General features: G+C 37.8%; 1 protein-coding gene across 1 annotated transcript; it reads left to right on the top strand.

Moving 5' to 3' along the window:
- Positions 1-9,478: 9,478 nt before the first annotated feature.
- On the top strand, positions 9,479-11,584 carry LOC127499827 (C3a anaphylatoxin chemotactic receptor-like). The gene is made up of 2 exons (XM_051870440.1): positions 9,479-9,608; positions 9,900-11,584. The coding sequence occupies exon 2, from the start codon at positions 9,939-9,941 to the stop codon at positions 10,959-10,961; it is 1,023 nt and encodes a 340-aa protein (XP_051726400.1). The 5' UTR covers positions 9,479-9,608; positions 9,900-9,938; the 3' UTR covers positions 10,962-11,584.
- The last annotated feature ends 6,342 nt before the right edge of the window (positions 11,585-17,926 follow it).

Raw genomic sequence — 17,926 nt, forward strand, 5'->3', positions numbered from 1 at the left:
TTCCAGTCCTTTATTAACGACGTCTTCCGTGACATGCTTAATCGCTGGGTCATAGTCTACATAGATGACATCCTCATCTACTCCAACTCTCTCAAGGAACATGTTCAGCACGTACGGGCGGTACTCCAAAGACTGATACAACACAAACTTTATGCAAAAGCAGAGAAATGCGAATTTCACCAAACCTCCACAACCTTTCTGGGTTACATTATCAGCCGTGAGGGCGTGGCCATGGATGACAGTAAGGTGAGGGCGGTACAGGACTGGCCACAACCTCGCACACTGAAGGAGTTACAACGGTTCCTGGGGTTTGCCAACTTCTACAGGCGATTCATACGGAACTTCAGCGGTGTTGCAGCCCCGTTAACGTCCATGACCAAGCGGCAGTCCTCACGTCTCATCTGGTCCTCTGAGGCAATACAGGCTTTCCAAGAGCTAAAGGAGCGTTTCACGTCAGCACCCAGTCTCCGTCACCCAGACCCTGAACTTCCCTTCATTGTAGAAGTGGACGCCTCCAGCACGGGCATAGGGGCCGTCCTTTCTCAGCGCCAAGGTAACCCAGAGAAGATGTACCCGTGTGCTTTTTATTCCCGGAAAATGTCGGCGGCTGAACGTAATTACGATGTGGGCAATCGGGAATTACTGGCTATGAAGGCAGCACTGGAGGAGTGGCGTCACTGGCTGGAGGGAGCAAAACATCCGTTCACCATTCTCACAGACCATAAAAACCTGGAATACCTGCGTTCCGCCAAGCGTCTAAATCCACGGCAAGCTAGGTGGGCCTTGTTCTTCACGCGCTTCCAGTTCTCTGTAACTTATAGACCAGGCTCTAAGAACACCAAGGCAGACGCGCTGTCACGGCAGCATGAGGAGGTGGAACGGACAGAAATCGCAGAGAACATAATCCCTGACACCTTACTGCTGGCTCCAGTTCAATGGGACATTATCACAGAGATCACACATGCCAACGAACAGACCACTCCTCCTCCAACATGCCCACCGGACCGCACCTACGTCCCAGCACAGCTTCGGGACAGACTACTTCATCACGTGCACGACTTCCCAAGCTCTGGTCATCCGGGTGTTACAGCCACTCTCCATCTGCTACAAAATCAGTTCTGGTGGGACTCCATGTTATCCGACACTACCCGCTTCATCACTAACTGTACACCCTGTCAGACCACCAAGGCTTCACACCAAGCGCCAGCTGGACTGTTACAACCATTACCCATTCCTCAACGTCCCTGGTCTCACATAGCCATTGATTTTGTCACGGATCTCCCAGAATCCCAGGGCCACACCACCATACTCACAGTCATCGACCGTTTCTCAAAAGCATGCAGACTCATACCACTGGCCAAACTACCCACAGCATTCGAAACAGCTGAGCTTCTATGCAATTATGTGTTCCGTTTCTATGGACTACCTGAGGACATTGTATCAGACAGGGGCCCACAGTTTACATCTCGAGTCTGGTCATCCTTCTTCAAGAGTCTCAATATCAACGTCAGCCTCACTTCAGGGTACCATCCAGAATCCAATGGCCAAACAGAACGCATGAACCAAGAATTAACACGATTCTTACGCACCTACTGCCAGCGCAACCAGACTGACTGGAGCCGTTATCTGCTCTGGGCGGAGTACGCCCAAAACTCCCTACAGAAACCTGCCACTGGTGTCACGCCCTTTCAGTGCATCTTGGGCTTCCAACCTCCATTATTTCCTTGGTCTGGTGAACCATCCAATCTACCGTCTGTTACTGAATGGATGCAAAGAAGCGAAGAAACCTGGGACCAAGCTCACCATCACCTACAACGCGCCGTAAGAAGGCAGGAGATGCAGGCCAATCGTCACCGACGTCCCAATCCCCAGTACGCCGTGGGACAATGGGTTTGGCTGTCCACCAGAGACCTCCGGCTAAGACTTCCATGCAGGAAACTCAGTCCCAGGTTTGTAGGGCCCTTTCAAATTATCAAACAAATCACCCCAGTATCATTTCGTTTAGACTTGCCTGCTAATTACCGTGTCTCTCCCACTTTTCATGTTTCGCTGCTGAAACCCTCCGGGGGTCCGAGAGGGGAGCCAGAGGGAGCCGAGGTCCGCTCCCCCCCACCCTTGATGATTGAAGGCGAGGAAGCCTATCAAGTACGAGAGCTGCTCGACTCCAGGCGCCGGGGTAGGAGACTACAATACTTAGCCGACTGGGAGGGGTACGGCCCGGAGGAGCGATCCTGGGTCAATGCGGATGATATCCTGGACCCCTCACTCACAGAGGAATTTCATCGGACGCACCCGGAGAGACCGGCCCCTCGACCACGTGGTAGACCCCGGCGTCCGCTTCCTCGCGTCTGGAGCCGCTCACAGGGGGGGGGCTCTGTCACGAATATGGCTCCTTCGGCCCTTCCTCCGGACCACCGGAGGGAGCCATCACCGGAATACTGATCAGTTCTCATTCGGACTACGTTTCCCATGGGCCCTCACTCCTGGGACTGATTGCACACACACCTGCACCGCATCACACTCACACTATATAAGACACACTCACACACACACACACATCGCGAAGTCTTGATTTGCCGAGGTGATCATTTCTGAGCGTTTTTCTGTGGACTGTTTATCTGTTACCGATTGGACTGTTTATTCCCTGCGACCCTTTGCTGCCTGCCCCGACCTTTGCCTGTTACTGTTTATGCCTCTGCCTCTGCCCTGTCTACTCTGTAAGTACTTTTAATAAACTAGCTGCAAATGGATCCACATTCTGTCGACCCATCATTACAGTATCCAAACATTCAGAATCTGGTTTATAAAGAGACTGGTAATAATCTCTAAAGCACGAAACTATTTCTAGCTTTCCCTTTCTTTCAACTGAGCCTTCATCCCTTATACTCATTATTGCAGATTTTTCTTTTTGTTTTTTTAATTTAAATGCCTTCTTAAAGATTTTGCACTATTATCATAATATTTCCGTCTAGTATACATTAAATTCTTCTCAATTTCTGCAATTGCTATTTTATCTTCATGACTTCATAACATTCTTCAACTCTTCATAAACCTCCTTATTTTTATTTTTATTGTGCTTTTCTTGTAAACTTTTTAATTTATTTTCTAAGTTTAACTTCTCTGTTTGACTTTGTTTGTTTTTCCATGATGCATATGCTATAATTTCCCTTCTCATTGTGGCTTTAGCAGCCTCCCCCCAAAAAATGGGTTTCACTTCTCCATTCTTATTACTCTGTATATAATTTGTAAAACAGTGTGTTATTGTAAGGCCCGCCCAATCGGCCCAACGGCGGTTTCCCACAGGACGGGGAAGGTTTCTTGCGCGTTCGGTCTTTTCAGTGTGGCAAAGTAGTTTAATTCCAAGTAAACTTTTATCTGACTCCATTTTATTATGACCTCGAATTTAGTTTAGAATGTCAACTGATTATTGGTCATTTGTATAATAATTTAGCTCTACATTTGATTATTCTATTTAACTCTTTGCTCTTACTGTACTCGTTTATTCGGATTCTTATAACGCTTTGAGTCTCGCACCGGCCAGGTATACGATCTCATATACACAAACTCGTCAGTCTTGGTCATTAGACAGAGGCGATGACTAATACTTTTAGACACCGCACCATGCTTGCTTATTTCTAAAAGTACGTTATTTAGTCCCCATAGATCTGAACACACTGAATTAAAGCAAGACTATATCTAACCAGAGGTCATGACCATTACCATAGAACCAAGCTGACCAATCTAACCTTTCTAATGGTAACTTTATATAATCATGCCGTGGTTTCCCCCGTACACTTAGAATAAGTTAGAATAATATTACAATAATCAGAGGTTGAGGCTCACCCTATTCAGATTGGTCTGACAACCCTATGTTGTTCTGAACAGAAATGGTTCTGAACCATTATTAGCCTACAGTCTAAGTATACATAACTAATGCCAATGTGTTATTCAGAGCTCTAAAATATCAGTTGGTGTGCCCCACTGCTCCACCTAAACTGTACTTTAGTCCGTTACAAACCTGAGCGTAGATTTGTGGGATTATGGATTTATAATCTGCTAGAGTCAGTAATTTCAGAGTACGTCAGAATAAAGTCAAATATAACAATTTATTAGTCAGGTAAATGTATAATGCCAATTACATAATCAATTCAAAGATGATCAATACAAAACATCAGATGCTCAGAAACAGAAAAGATGCATACCTGACATTAGGAAAATACACATGGCTGAGTATCTGAAGGACACTCAGCAATGTGGGCTGATCTGATTACAGAATCGCACCCTGAGTCTCCTGCAACATCTCTTTAAATACTCAGACCAAGACAGAAACTTCTTTCAAATGGAAACATGAGTTCACAATGGCAATTTGCATTAATCAGGGTCCTAGACTGAGTAGTTTACACCTTTTGGGGACAGAAGTCCATTTGCATGAAAGACCCTATGAAGGTGGACACACCCATTACAGAGAGCAAAATATCTCTAAAATCTTAAAACCTTTATTACCTTCTGGTTTACTTCTGTGGGAATGAGACCTTTGTACCAGTCGCACTGAGACATTTCAAATGATACCAAACATGTATAATGTTGTATGATAACTGTTCACATTAAACCATATAGATTTTGGGTGAATTTCAGGTCATCTCTGCATGTAGAGTGAAGAGATGGGGGAAGAGGGGGATGAAGGAAAGGAAATGTAGATTAAGGCAATGCTAAGGTGATTGACTCGGTGTGATTGCGTCTCAGATAGGGATGCTAATTTTGCAAGAGAGAGTTCAAATGTTTATTTCCTTTGTTTTCTCAAAGAGTAGCCCTCTCTTGGTCTAGACAGTCCAGCATTAGTCTTACATTATTTTATCTTTAAAAATATTATCCCTAAGAAGAGAATTATTCAACCTCCATATTGAAGTTCCTTGTATACTCCCAAGATCCATTTCCATTATCACTGCTGCATGGTCTACTACAGCTATTGGTAAAATTTCACAACTCTTCACCCTTAGCACATCATTTTTGAACATAAATATATAATCTAATCTGGAATAAATATTATGTGCTTCAGAGTAATATGTAAATTCCTCAATATGTGGGTGCATGCAACACCACACATCTGTCAATCCCAGTTCCTCATCTGCTTGTTGCAGAAGTGTAGCCCCTTTTACTGATTTATGTTTTCTTGTACTCTGAGTACCTGATTCCTCATCTATCACCAAATTGAAATCTTCTGCCATAATCATTATTCCTTTAACTTCCATTACTAACAGCAATAAAATATATATATTTTTTATTTTACATTTTCCCCCACAGTGTTGTATACATTAATTAAAGGTACTTTTTGTCCTTCTAATTCTCCTCTCACTAATACATATCTTCCCTCCTTATCCTTTTTACTAAATTCTGTTTTAAAATTCAAATATTCCTTAACTAATATTGCTACTCCTCTTTTTGCTGATGTAAATGATGATGCAAATACTTGAGCTCCAGTCAACTTTTCTAATTTTTTATGTTCTTCTTTATTTAAATGTGCTTCTTGTAAAACAAAAAAAACAAACAACAACAAAAAAAAAAATCGCCTTTATCTCTCTTAAGTTTCTGAAGTATTCTCTTTCTTTTTATTGGATTGTTTAAACCATTTATATCTACAGTTATTATTTTAAATCCTCCGATTTATTTATTTCTCTTAATGATTTTTATGTCATCATAAAGGGATACAATAAATTATTTCACCTCATTTTCCTCCCTCATAATCACAATCTCAAATAACCAAAAAGATAAACAAACTCCAAAATAGTGCAAAAACAAAATCTTACATACATTCACTCTTAACAATAGACTTTCAACTGTGGCATCCTTCACAAGTTTGCCTAATGTTGTCCAAAATTTATTGTGATTTTGGACAAAGGGGTCTCCAAATTCCCAATGCATTTGCTCCCCTAACATTTAGTGGTTTTCAACTGCAAGAATAATTTCTCCTTCCTCCCAACATTTTTACCAAAAAAAAAAAAAGGAAAAGAAAAAAGGAAAAGAAGAGAGGACTAAGAGAGGGAAAAAGATACTAAGCTAAGAAAAAAAAAGAAAAGAAAAGAAAATAGACAAAATAATAGTAATAATAATAATAATAATAATAATAAACTAACAAGACTTAACTTCCCTCATTTTTCTCTCCACCTTCTTTCTTTGAGGGTTATTTAATCATTAACCTATGTTAATGCATTTCTCTAAATTAAACATTTATATGAGATAATTTAATTCTTTTTTTTAAAGAGGAAGTAAAAATATATAATAAATAAAATTAATGCATTTCTCAAATTAAACCTTTATATTGAAATTTTTCCATTCTTTTAATAGGAAGAAAAAAAAAAAAAAAAACCCATAAATTCCAAACTTCAAGGAGGGAATTTAAACTATTTAACCCTTATTAAATTGTATACATTTCATTCCACTTTTTCCCTCCTCAACCGATTAAACCAAACTTAAGTTCCCTCCTTCGTCTCCCCTCCATCCTTCTTTGGGGGTTATTTAAATCATTAAACTGATCTAAATATTTCTCTAACTTGACCATAAAAAAAACAACTCTTAAAACTTAAGTTTAAGGAGGAAATGTACACTTTTTAACCCAGGTTGCATTTATCTGATTAAAAAAACTTTTGTGAATATTGTGAAATATTTTTACCAACTGTTATCTATTTTAATATATTTAAAAAAAAAATTCTTGTGATGGCAGAACTCATAACTCCAGTCTTCAGTGTCACATGATCATTCTACTCTACAATATGGAAGGCAGTCTTGCGGAAGCTAGATATTTTACTTCATAAATAAATATGGATTTTTTTTTTTACACAAACACATCGCTTCACCTTTATTAACCCCCCGGAGCCATGTGGAGTACACATTTATGATGGATGGATGTGGATGGAGGCACTTTCTTCAGCTCATACTCATTGATCCCACTCACTGCCATTATAAAGCTCGGATGCATCAGGGTATTTATTAATATTTCATCAGAAAGAAGAAAGTCATATACACCTAGGATGGCTTGAGGGTGAGTAAAGCTTGGGATAATTTTCATTTGAAAGTAAACTAATCCTTTAACAGAAATTCACCATCATGTTCCTCGAGCCACTCCTTGACTATTCTGGCAGTGTGGCATGGCGCATTATCCTGTTGGTGATGGCCATCACTGGCAGGGAAGACACTTGCCATGAATGGGTGCACTTGGTCCGCAACAATGTTCAGATACCTGACAGCTGTCAGGGATTGTGCTATTGGGATAATGGGGCCTAAAGTGTCCCAAGAAAACTGCCACTGGCCTGTGTCCGCCCAACAGTGCATCCAGGTGCCACCTGTTGGTAATTGGTGTATCCATGCTTGGCCTTTGACGTGATGCACCAGGAGTCTTGATTCGACAGACCAGGCCACTTTCTTCCAATCATCCACGGTCCAAGCTCAAGGACCTTGGGCCCATTTTGTGCATTGTTGGTGATGCCGTGCAGTTAGCATGGGAACCTGGCCGGGTCATCGACTACGCAGGCCCTTACGCTGAAGGCTGTGAACCGTGTGCTGTGACACATTGCCCTGGTCACCACTGTTGTAGCTGCTGGTAATTTATTGCAATGTGGCCCTGTGGTCGCTGTGAACAATGCTTCAATGAGCTGCGGATGACACACGGCTGGATGACAGTTCATCGTCTGGCCATCTGTGATACGTACTCATTACAGTGGCACGTGAACAACCCACAAGGTGCGCTGTTTCCGAGATCAGTGGGTAACACTTTACAATACGGGTGGACTAATATGCATTAATTCATGCTTAACTAATGCACAGATAATCATGTGTTAATGTATGACTCATGAAGAACTAAACCATTACTGCATCAGCAACTAATAAAGAGTCTATATGATTAATAGATTAAGTAATATATGAAATGCTACTAATTAAATGTGTCATGATGTATTAATTCCTTAATAACATATATTAACTAAAAGTGTAAATTAATGTGTTAACTACCACAATGGGTTGAAGCCATGTACTTCAACTTCCAGTTGTCTGCTTTAATTAATCATTAACTAATGATTTGAAAATGTATCATTATGTTATGACTTTACTTGTTGAGGCACATGACTATTAACTAATTGTTAAGTTATATGTCATTTATGGGTTTTGAAACTTGCACATACAGTGAATGTTATGTCAGAGAATGTGTTTGAAGGATGGGTAAGTTGGGCTGGACATAAATATCAGCACACCAGAATCTGGACTACAGATTGATGTTACACTGTTTTAACTGGAACAGCTGTTTACACTGGACATGACAGACCATTGCCAGTCCATTTGTCCTTCATAACAGAAGTGAAGCTTTGATGTGTTGTGTTGCGCCGTGCCGCATCCAGTGTAGCATCACTATTACTGATTATTATAATGGGTTCTATTGTCTTTGTCCGGTCTTGACACAGTGTTACGAAATAGCAGTGCCGGGCCACATGTTCTCAGTGTTCTACCTTTGAATCCTAGACCTCAAGCTTAACCTGACACATTCCTGTGCCATGAAGAACAAGGTTCTGGATGTGGCAGTTTATCTGGTACAGTGGAATCCCGGTTGTAGATGGTTGGAAATTGAAATCCATGACTTAGTGTGGATGTCAAAACCATAATGACATATTGCTTAACAATTAGTTAATAGTCATGTGCCTCAACAAGTAAAGTCATAACATAATGATACATTTGCAAATCATTAGTTAATGATTAATTAAAGCTGACAACTGGAAATACATGGCTTCAAACCACTGTGGTAATTAACACATTAACTTACACTATTGGTTAATAAAATATGTTATTAACTAATTAATACATTATGACACATTTAATGAATAACAATTCATATATTACTTGATTATTATTTATTATAATTATATAGACTCTTTATTAGTTGCTGATGCAGTAATCATTAATTAATGGTTTAGTTCTTCATGAGTCATACATTAAAAAATGATTATCTGTGCATTAGTTAAGCATGAATTAATGCATATTAGTGCACTCGTATTGTAAAGTGTTACCGATCAATGTTCCGAGGCACCGTGCCATCACAATCAAACTCTGATAACTCTGCAGCTTTACCCATTTTGACACACAAAAACTCTACTGACTGAAAGCCGGTCCTCGGGTGGTATATATACTGCTCTGTGAACTGCACCTGTGACACTGTTCGGTTGCCAGGAGAGCTCATTGCTCTTGGCTGGGGGTGGTCATAACGTAGAGGCTCATCTGTGTATATTGAAAATCTCGACTGATTGATAATTTATATAATGTATCCTTGGCCAGCTCTTTAATCTATGAATACATATTATATACTATATTACATTACTGTATGCAATATAATATTAAAAATGAACATTGTGAATTTCTGTAAGGCAGATTTCAAACAAATTGTGGAATTACTCTGTGCTTCTCTTGTATTTTCTTTTACCACTCTTTAAAAGAGGAAACACAGAATGTGGAAGATTGCATCATCAAAAGTTTTCTCAGAAGTCAGTAGGACTGCCTTCCATTCCTTGTGATTCTCCCTTAAATTGGTAAGCGGGGTAAGAAAAGCTAGCAAGTACAGAGCAGCTGGTGAGGTGAGAAGAAGTTTTGTAAGGCATTAATATTTAATATGTAAAACTTGAGTATGATTCAAACCATATGAACATATTAACATTGACATACATGTGACTGCATAGTTAATGTTTTGAATTAAATGTATTGAGTAGTTGTTTAAATATAAATTTCATTGTTTATTAATATTGAATATCGTTGACTGTCAAATTGCTCATTTTCCCTATTGATAAGTTGCTTTGGAGAAAAGAATCTGCTAAATGAATGAATAAATTCAATAAATGTTTGACACTGACAATATGTGATATTTACAGGATAAACAGAGCACTTTGGACAGCATCAACTCAAGCAAAATGAACCAGACGTTTACAGATTATAACGATTCACACATTGGTTATTTCAATAACCAAAATAAAACCGAATGTCTGGATTCTCCTTATGATAATCTGTGGAACTATATGAGAGTGAGTTCTCAGGTCTTCTTCTACCTGACCTTGATCCTTGGTGTTCCTGGAAATGCCTTTGTTGTGTATGTTGCTGGAATGAAGATGAAGAGGACTGTTAATACAGTAGGGTTTCTCAATCTAGCAATTGCTGACCTCTTTTGTTGCCTTTCCACTCTTTACTTTGTGGCAGAAAGCTTTCTTGAAGAAAACGGGCTGAATGGATCTGTCTTCATGTGCAAGATTGTCCCCTTAATTATGCACATCACCATGTTTGCCAGTGTTTTCACCCTGAGCTTAATTAGTCTGGATCGGTTTACTCTGGTGATTACCCCAGTTTGGGCTAAAAATCATCGCAGCCTTTTAATTGCACAACTGTCCTCTGTAGCAGCCTGGGTTCTGGCTTTAATTCTTAGTCTGCCTTTTATGATGATAAAAGAGAATTCCACAGATGGCATAAGCTACTGCCTGCAATATGAATTTGAAAAAGAACAAATGTATAGAAGGTTATGCATCATCACATTTGTGTTTGGATTTTTGATTCCTCTCATATGCATCACAACATGCTATGGATTCATCGCACACAAGTTAGGCAGGAGTCATTTTAACTCTGGACGAGCGTTTCGCATCATGTTGGCTATTATTGTGGCCTTTTTTCTGTGCTGGTTGCCATATCACATAGTGCATTTGATAATCATATTTGATAATGACGGGGAGACATCAAGTTTCTTGGTGGCTTTGGTAGTGTATCCATTGGCCATTTCTTTGGCGTATGTCAACAGCTGCCTGAACCCCATTCTGTATGTTTTCATGGGGAAGGATTTTAAAAGCAATGTTAAGCTTTCTCTAAGACATGTTTTTGAAAGAGCTTTCTCTGAGGAGGGGACACAAGTGTCACGTTCCACCCAGACACAACAAATGCACTCAGTGTAAGGAAGATATGAACTCATTTATTCAGTCTTTTCAATTTTTTTTTTATTACTTTATTATACTTTTATTATATATAATTACCTGTCCCAATAAAAATTAATGTAACTTTTCAAAAAAGCTAATGAAAATATAAATTGAAACTGAATAAAATATCTTTGAAACTGAAAAAATAAATAAATCACAGGCAAAATGTTTGACTTTGTTTTTAATACACTGCATGTTTTGCTAACCGTTTTCTCCTATTTCTTTCACTGATCTGTACATTCAAATGTGTTTCCAGAGTTTTAGTTTGTGCTTTTGCGCCATTCTGGCACAAATCTCTCACGGGGGCGTGTTCTCACTAGCTACTGAGTTTTTGATTGACAGCTTCTTGACCTGGAGGATATTCCAGAAAGCAGGTTATGTGACATACCTGGGTATGTTTAAGAGTAAGCAAGTATGTAAGTAGCCATAGCAACTTACTTTCTGAACATAACCTGCTCTGGAGCAAATTAAAACTCTGGAAACACATCTATAAGTACAAATCAGCGAAAGAAAGACAAACTCTTAGCAAAACATGCAGTGTATTAAAAAACGAAGTCAAACATTTTGCCAGCGATTTATTTTTATTTTATTTTTTTTTGTCAGTTTCAAAGACATTTTATTCAGTTTCAATTCATATTTTCATTAGTTTCTTAAAACGTTATGTTAATTTTTATTGGCACAAAAATAATTACATATTATTAATTAAAAAAATTAATATGCATAATTTACAGGTTGCATTTGTGTGTATATCAAAAGCAGAATTGATTTTACTTTTGCTTATCACAGTGATTCAGTCATTTGATATTTTTGCTGTTACTTTTTATTTTTTCACTTTAGCATTATGTGGTTATCTTGTGATAACTTAAAAGTGAATTGCATGATGTAAAAACAGTGTTTTATATATAAAATGCAAAAAGAATGAAATTTAAAATTAACTATTATTGTAATGTTCATTAAACATTCAATTCACTTATTTGTAATTTGATGTTTGTTTGTTTTTTTTTTTCATTTGTAAATAAAGATTGTTCATAATTTACGGCAAATATTTTTTTTTTTTTTTTTCACTAAGTAGTTTAATTGTGTTGACAGGAGTGTTCTTTAGGACAAGCAGCCAAAGCATATGGCTTTCTGTCATGTCTATTTTTGTTTCATGTTTCATGTCTTATTACGCAGTTAAGTCACAGTCATGTTTCCTGTCTTGCCATGTGATTCCTTGTTCCCTCATGTGATCTTACCTTGTGCTCCCCTTGTGAATAAGAGGATTGTTCGAGATGCATCGGCGCTGCGCAGACTGATCGGCAAAGACATCAAAGTACCGCGAGAGCGTTTAGAGAGCATACGACTCCTTATGCTTTTGAATCGCTCTCGTGGTACTTCGATGTCATACGCCGATCAGTCTGCGCAGCGCCGATGCATCTCGAACAAGCCTATTCTTTTGAATCGCTCTTGCAGTAGCCTACTTTGATGTCATACACCCATCGTTGTGTGCAGCGCCGGTGCATCTCGAACAAGCCCTTTGTAACCTTTGATAACAAAATCAAAAATGTTTTCGAGAAAAAAAAGTCAGAACGTGAGTTTATATTACGCAATTCTGACTAGATAACCTGCAACTGTGAATTTATATCTTGCAATTGTGAGGAAAAAAAAAAGTCAGAATTGCGTGATATAAACTCACGTTCTGACTTTTTTTTCCTCGAAAACTTTTTTGAAGAAAAACGTCAGAATTGTGAGATAAAAGTCGCAATACCTTTTTTATTTATTATTCAGTGGCAGAAACAAGCTTCCATACACATTTGCTAGCAAATGGCAATCACTAAGAAAACTGACCGCTTCCTCTTTTTTAATCACGACTATGCCAAGCTGTTTTAGCTAAGAAGTTTCCAGCGTTACTCGTTGTAATTGCATTTTTACTAGTAAGAATTAAAACAGTTTAATTCTTACTAGTAACAATTATTAGAGAGCTCTCTAATTCAATTAGAGTGCTCTGCAATTGCATTCTTACTATGAATTAGATAAACAGTTCATTTCTTACAAGTAACAGTTATTATCAAATAATAGCTCTCTAATTCAATTGTTACTAGTAAGAATACAACTGCAGAGCTCTCTAATTCAATTCTCATTGGCCCTATGGCAATGTCAGCTCGTATATCAATAAAACAACAATATTATCGTAGATGATAAATATCGCACCCTAGCCCAAATTGCATAAGAATTATTTTGTGAGTGGATGATGCAAATAAAACCCTTGCAATGCTGAATAAAATAAGTATATAGGCTATTTTACAACCAATAAACAAATGTAAGCAAATTAGCTCAAAAGAAATTAATTAATTTATTTATAGGGAACTTTAAATGAGTCACTTATTTTACGACTGAGCAACTGAATCATCCAGCGTTCATTTGCACAGGCCGTAACTATAAGCTCTGTAGCAGATATGAATATCCAACTATCATGAAAACACTATTTATTAGCAAGGTAACACAGATCGGCAGTTTGACATTAGATTCATAAGCACATAACACAAGACACTTCTCTTTAAAAATATAAATGAGACTTTATTGATTATTCTAACACAAACTAATATCTAACACAAACACATGCACACACACATTCACACAAGTTGCAGAAAGAAAGGAAGTAAGGAAAGAATGAGTTTTAAGAGAGTGAAGTGATGAAATCAAGTTTTCTAACAATATATGCACTTCATAAGACCTGATCTGAACGAACCATCAATCATTAATCTAACACTTCAACCGCTTCTTAGGCGGAGTTATTAGACTTAATATCAATGGACTAGTTCAGCTAGAATCTGGAGGTAGCCTACTTGCGTTTGTCGGTGGTGTCTTTAAATGGGGATTTCTTTGTCGGCGTCCTTGGCTTGGAGAAAGGTGTTTCCCAGGTTCTTTGATTCGCTGCAGGTCTTTTCGTATCAGAATTGATGTCGTGGGAAGCCAATCATGTTCTGGTGTGCTGGCGGAGGAGTGGAGTCTCCCTTGTGGCTGAAGTTTGAAGTTTTGAGGTGGGCAATCTCATCTAAATTCTCTTTGGTACTGAATATTTAAATTGAGGTGTTTGTCCAACCTCTTTGAGGAGTTCTGACCAATTAGGTATTATCTTTATTTCAGAGGTGGCTTTTCTCCTGCCTCATCAAAAATTAAATGTTATCTGTAGTCTCTTAACTTTCAGAGAGTACAGAGAGCACAATTTAGACATGATTTCTCCAAAAATAAAACAATACATTTTACGCAGATTTTATTCAAGCCGAAATTTACGTTATGAACAGAGATTTACACTTATACCAAACAAGGCACACTTTCAATCAACCATTCAATAGTTATAACAATTACATGAATTGTGAGTGATCTGAGCACAATAGTCACAAGTATAGGTTTTAGACATAATATAGAATTATGCAGTTGAATGATGTTTGATTAAGAGTCCGTTTAGAATTGTTTTTAGGTGCATTTCTGATATGTAAAGGCAGTCTCTGTGTTTTCCTATGGATTTCAACTCTATGTCACTCAGAGGTCACTCGGAAGAAGAAGGTCTGTTTTGTATCTATGTTTCGGGGATCAAACAACCTCTGGTGTTATCTTTGTAGGGCTCAAGCTGAGAGTCACAATGTGTTGTCTTTTGGCCCTTTGTCTTGTTTTTACTGCCCCAAGTTGACAATGTACTTCCTTAGCTAGGAAGCATGCATGGGCATAAAGTACTTAGCTGGGGGGATTCTCTGATTTTAGGTCCTGTGTGTTGATTTGGGATCTGGAGTGTTGAAATGAGTTTTGTATGAAGTTATGTTTGAACGAATCATCTGGAAGATTCATTTGTTTGGTTCGTCCTCAATTCCTACACAAATATGCATATCGCTGGGTATATTTGTCTTTTCTGAGCAAGTAAGAATTCACCATTCAAAAGAACTTACAGTGTATAACTATAGGGTATACTCTTAAAAGAAATGATTCTATTTACATTTCTTACATAAACATATATTCAAAATTGCATCTCTGTATACTTTGTATTAGACAGCTAAACTTTGAACTTTTAAAATGTTTAATTACATTCAACCATTTAGTTTTAATTGTTTTACTTAAGCATTTTTAATAAACATACATATGCTTGTTTATGTACTGTATGTACATATACAGAACTTAACTTTTACATACATCTCTGAAATGAGGAAAAACTAATCACAATGCTGATAAAAACAATACATGAATTTCACTTAAAAGTGAAGCCAAAGCGTCTCGATCGCTGGCTGGATGCAGTATAGGTCATAAACCCCACCCTCTCCATGTATTCCAGTGGGAAGTTAGACAAACTAAACAAATAATTACACTTCAAATATTTTTCCAAAGACAATTTATGTCATATTAGGTAGTTTTTATCATGCTGGTGTGAATTCAAGTGTTCGTTCTTTAAATAAGTTTGGTTTTAGTTAGTTATTTGATGCTATAAAAACAGCGGTGAGACGTCATGATTGACAGCTTCTCTTGAGTTAAGTAGGTGACTGGAGTTTTAACTTTAATTTCTACATTTCCATAACTGTTTATTTCACACCGAAATAATGAGTTGTTCTGAGTTTGGGCGGGACCTTGATATCACGGCTTCACTTCGTGCTCACTACTGTGCAGACTCAGGTTTCAAGTTTACTATGCGCAAACTCGAGAGTAAAGATGTCAGCGCCATATAGACACACTGGCAGCTTCAGTTACTACAGAGAAGAGAGTGAAGGGTTTTTTTATTTTTTTTTTTTGTTTTTTTATATACAGTTTATGGTTTCTGTACACAAACAACAAGGGCGCTTGTCGGTTTCTGCGGTAAAACGTGAACTCGCAATGCCTTGACAGTGGACAATACCGGCTTTTTGGACAAAATGTTAGGGTTCAGAATGTGCGATATGTGGAGAATAACGCACAGCAGTCAGTTCATTTTTTCATTTTTTTTTTTATCGGTTTTTGCAAATCAACTCTTCATTTGCACTTTGAATATTGAGAAAGTAGTTTGATTATGGTTGCACTTATTGTTTGCACTTAATAAGATTATGAGAAAACTGTTATTCATTTTTATTTATACTGTTTTTATTTCTATGATCAATTTGTGCAAAGGAGTTCAGTTAGGAGGTCAAAAGTTCATAAATCATGTACAGTTCTAAGGTCTGAAGAGATTTATATGAAATCATACAGGAGAGAAGCCAGTCAGTTGAGTTTATGGCAAAACCTTTTATAGTACTTGAGTATTGTTGTCTTTTACTTCAAATGATAATTCATACTCAGAAAGTAGAACTGAAATGACATTCATTACATGAGATTAGTTAAAACATTTCAAATTCACCTGCAGACTATTTTTCTAGTCATGTATTTCGTCATTGAGGATTTCTTAAAAAAAAAAAAAAAAATACTGTGTAAAAATCTTGTCTCGTTCTCATGAACTCAATCTTGTGTCTTGTCTCGTCTCGTGAGCTACCTGTCTCGTACATGGGTGCTAATTTTAAATTAACAATAACTTGTGTTATGTTGGTACTGTTTGTTCTCAGTATTCAACACGTGTACATTTTGTGATTCCTATTTTTGCTTAATCAGACTTGATTCTCAAGGAGGGATACAGGGCTACCCCAGTCCCTTCCCCCACCCACGAGCAGGAGGATCAAATAACAGTGGCAGAGCCAGAGCATCAGTCTGGACTGTTCACAGCTTACCGCAAGCAGCAGAAGAGAGATTCAAGTTCCAGTTCCCTTATTCAGCTGAACCACTATTTGGATATTTGTGACGGACAGAACTCCTTGCAGTTCTGGGCCATGAACAGGCACACCCTCCTCTCCCCTCCCCTCCCCTCTTTGTTCAAGAGTAATGGCCATCCCTGCATCAAGTGCACCTGTTGAACATGTATTCAGCCATGGTGGGGTGATAATGCAACCACATCGCTCACAATTGAGTGACAAAGTTCTATCAAATGTAATTTTTTGCAAGTGCAATGCATTTTAAATTGTTATTCACTGTTTATAAGGAAATGTCATCCAAATGTCACACACACAGAGAGAGAGAGAGAGAGAGAGAGAGAGAGAGAGAGAGAGAGAGAGAGAGATTAATAATGTACAATAGTCAATCCACCTGATAAACAGGTGCAAGGTTCATGTGATTAAATTATTAATGTTTTTTTCTTGTTGTTGTTATTCTTTTGTTAAAAAGGAAGGATCTAACTTAAGGATGTGTTTGTGTCCCATAAAGGGGGATACATAGTTGAAGAATGCCATTTGGTGGTATAAAAACCATGATACTTGAATTGTTTAATACTTTTTCAAGGTCTTCTGCAATGTTTGAGGCATATTGAAACAGCTGTACCTAAATACTTCTCATGCTTTTATGTTGGCCTAATTTCAGTTACATTTACATTTTAGGCTATGTAGTTTTATTTTTTTTATTTATTTATTTTTTTTTAGATTTTTATTGTATTAACAACTCAGCTGTATGTGGACACCTTTTGAGTAGAAATGCATATTGCAATTTTTTTTTTTTTTTTGTTGCAAATAAAACTCCCATAGCCATAACTACTGTAGTTTTAACTTATTATATAAATTCAGTTAAATCATCAAACATTTGTATGACTTGCCAGTGACTTGTTTGACCCAAGCTACGACTTGACTTGAATTGCTTGATTCTCACAAAAAATTGACTTGGACTTGCAGACTTGAGACTTACTTGCGACTTGCACATGTGTGACTTACTCCCACCTCTGCATCTTTGCATGCATTATTCTAAATAAAATAACTAGCAATTCATGGGTTTCATGTACATTTAATTGTATTCATATTAAATGCCTTGTTTTACGCTGCAAAATGTTGCGATCCCAAATAATTAAGGTTGTTAATTTAAAGGGCAAATCGCGTATAATCTCTGCAGACAAAGGAAAAGCTCTAAAACACAAGACATGACTAATATTTCACATA

Source organism: Ctenopharyngodon idella, chromosome 18 (genome assembly GCF_019924925.1).
Source record: "Ctenopharyngodon idella isolate HZGC_01 chromosome 18, HZGC01, whole genome shotgun sequence".
Taxonomy (NCBI): Eukaryota; Metazoa; Chordata; class Actinopteri; order Cypriniformes; family Xenocyprididae; genus Ctenopharyngodon; species Ctenopharyngodon idella.

Bases quoted from the DNA above. Each gene is read 5' to 3' on its own strand.
- LOC127499827 (XM_051870440.1), top strand. From the start codon at position 9,939: ATGAACCAGACGTTTACAGATTATAACGATTCACACATTGGTTATTTC.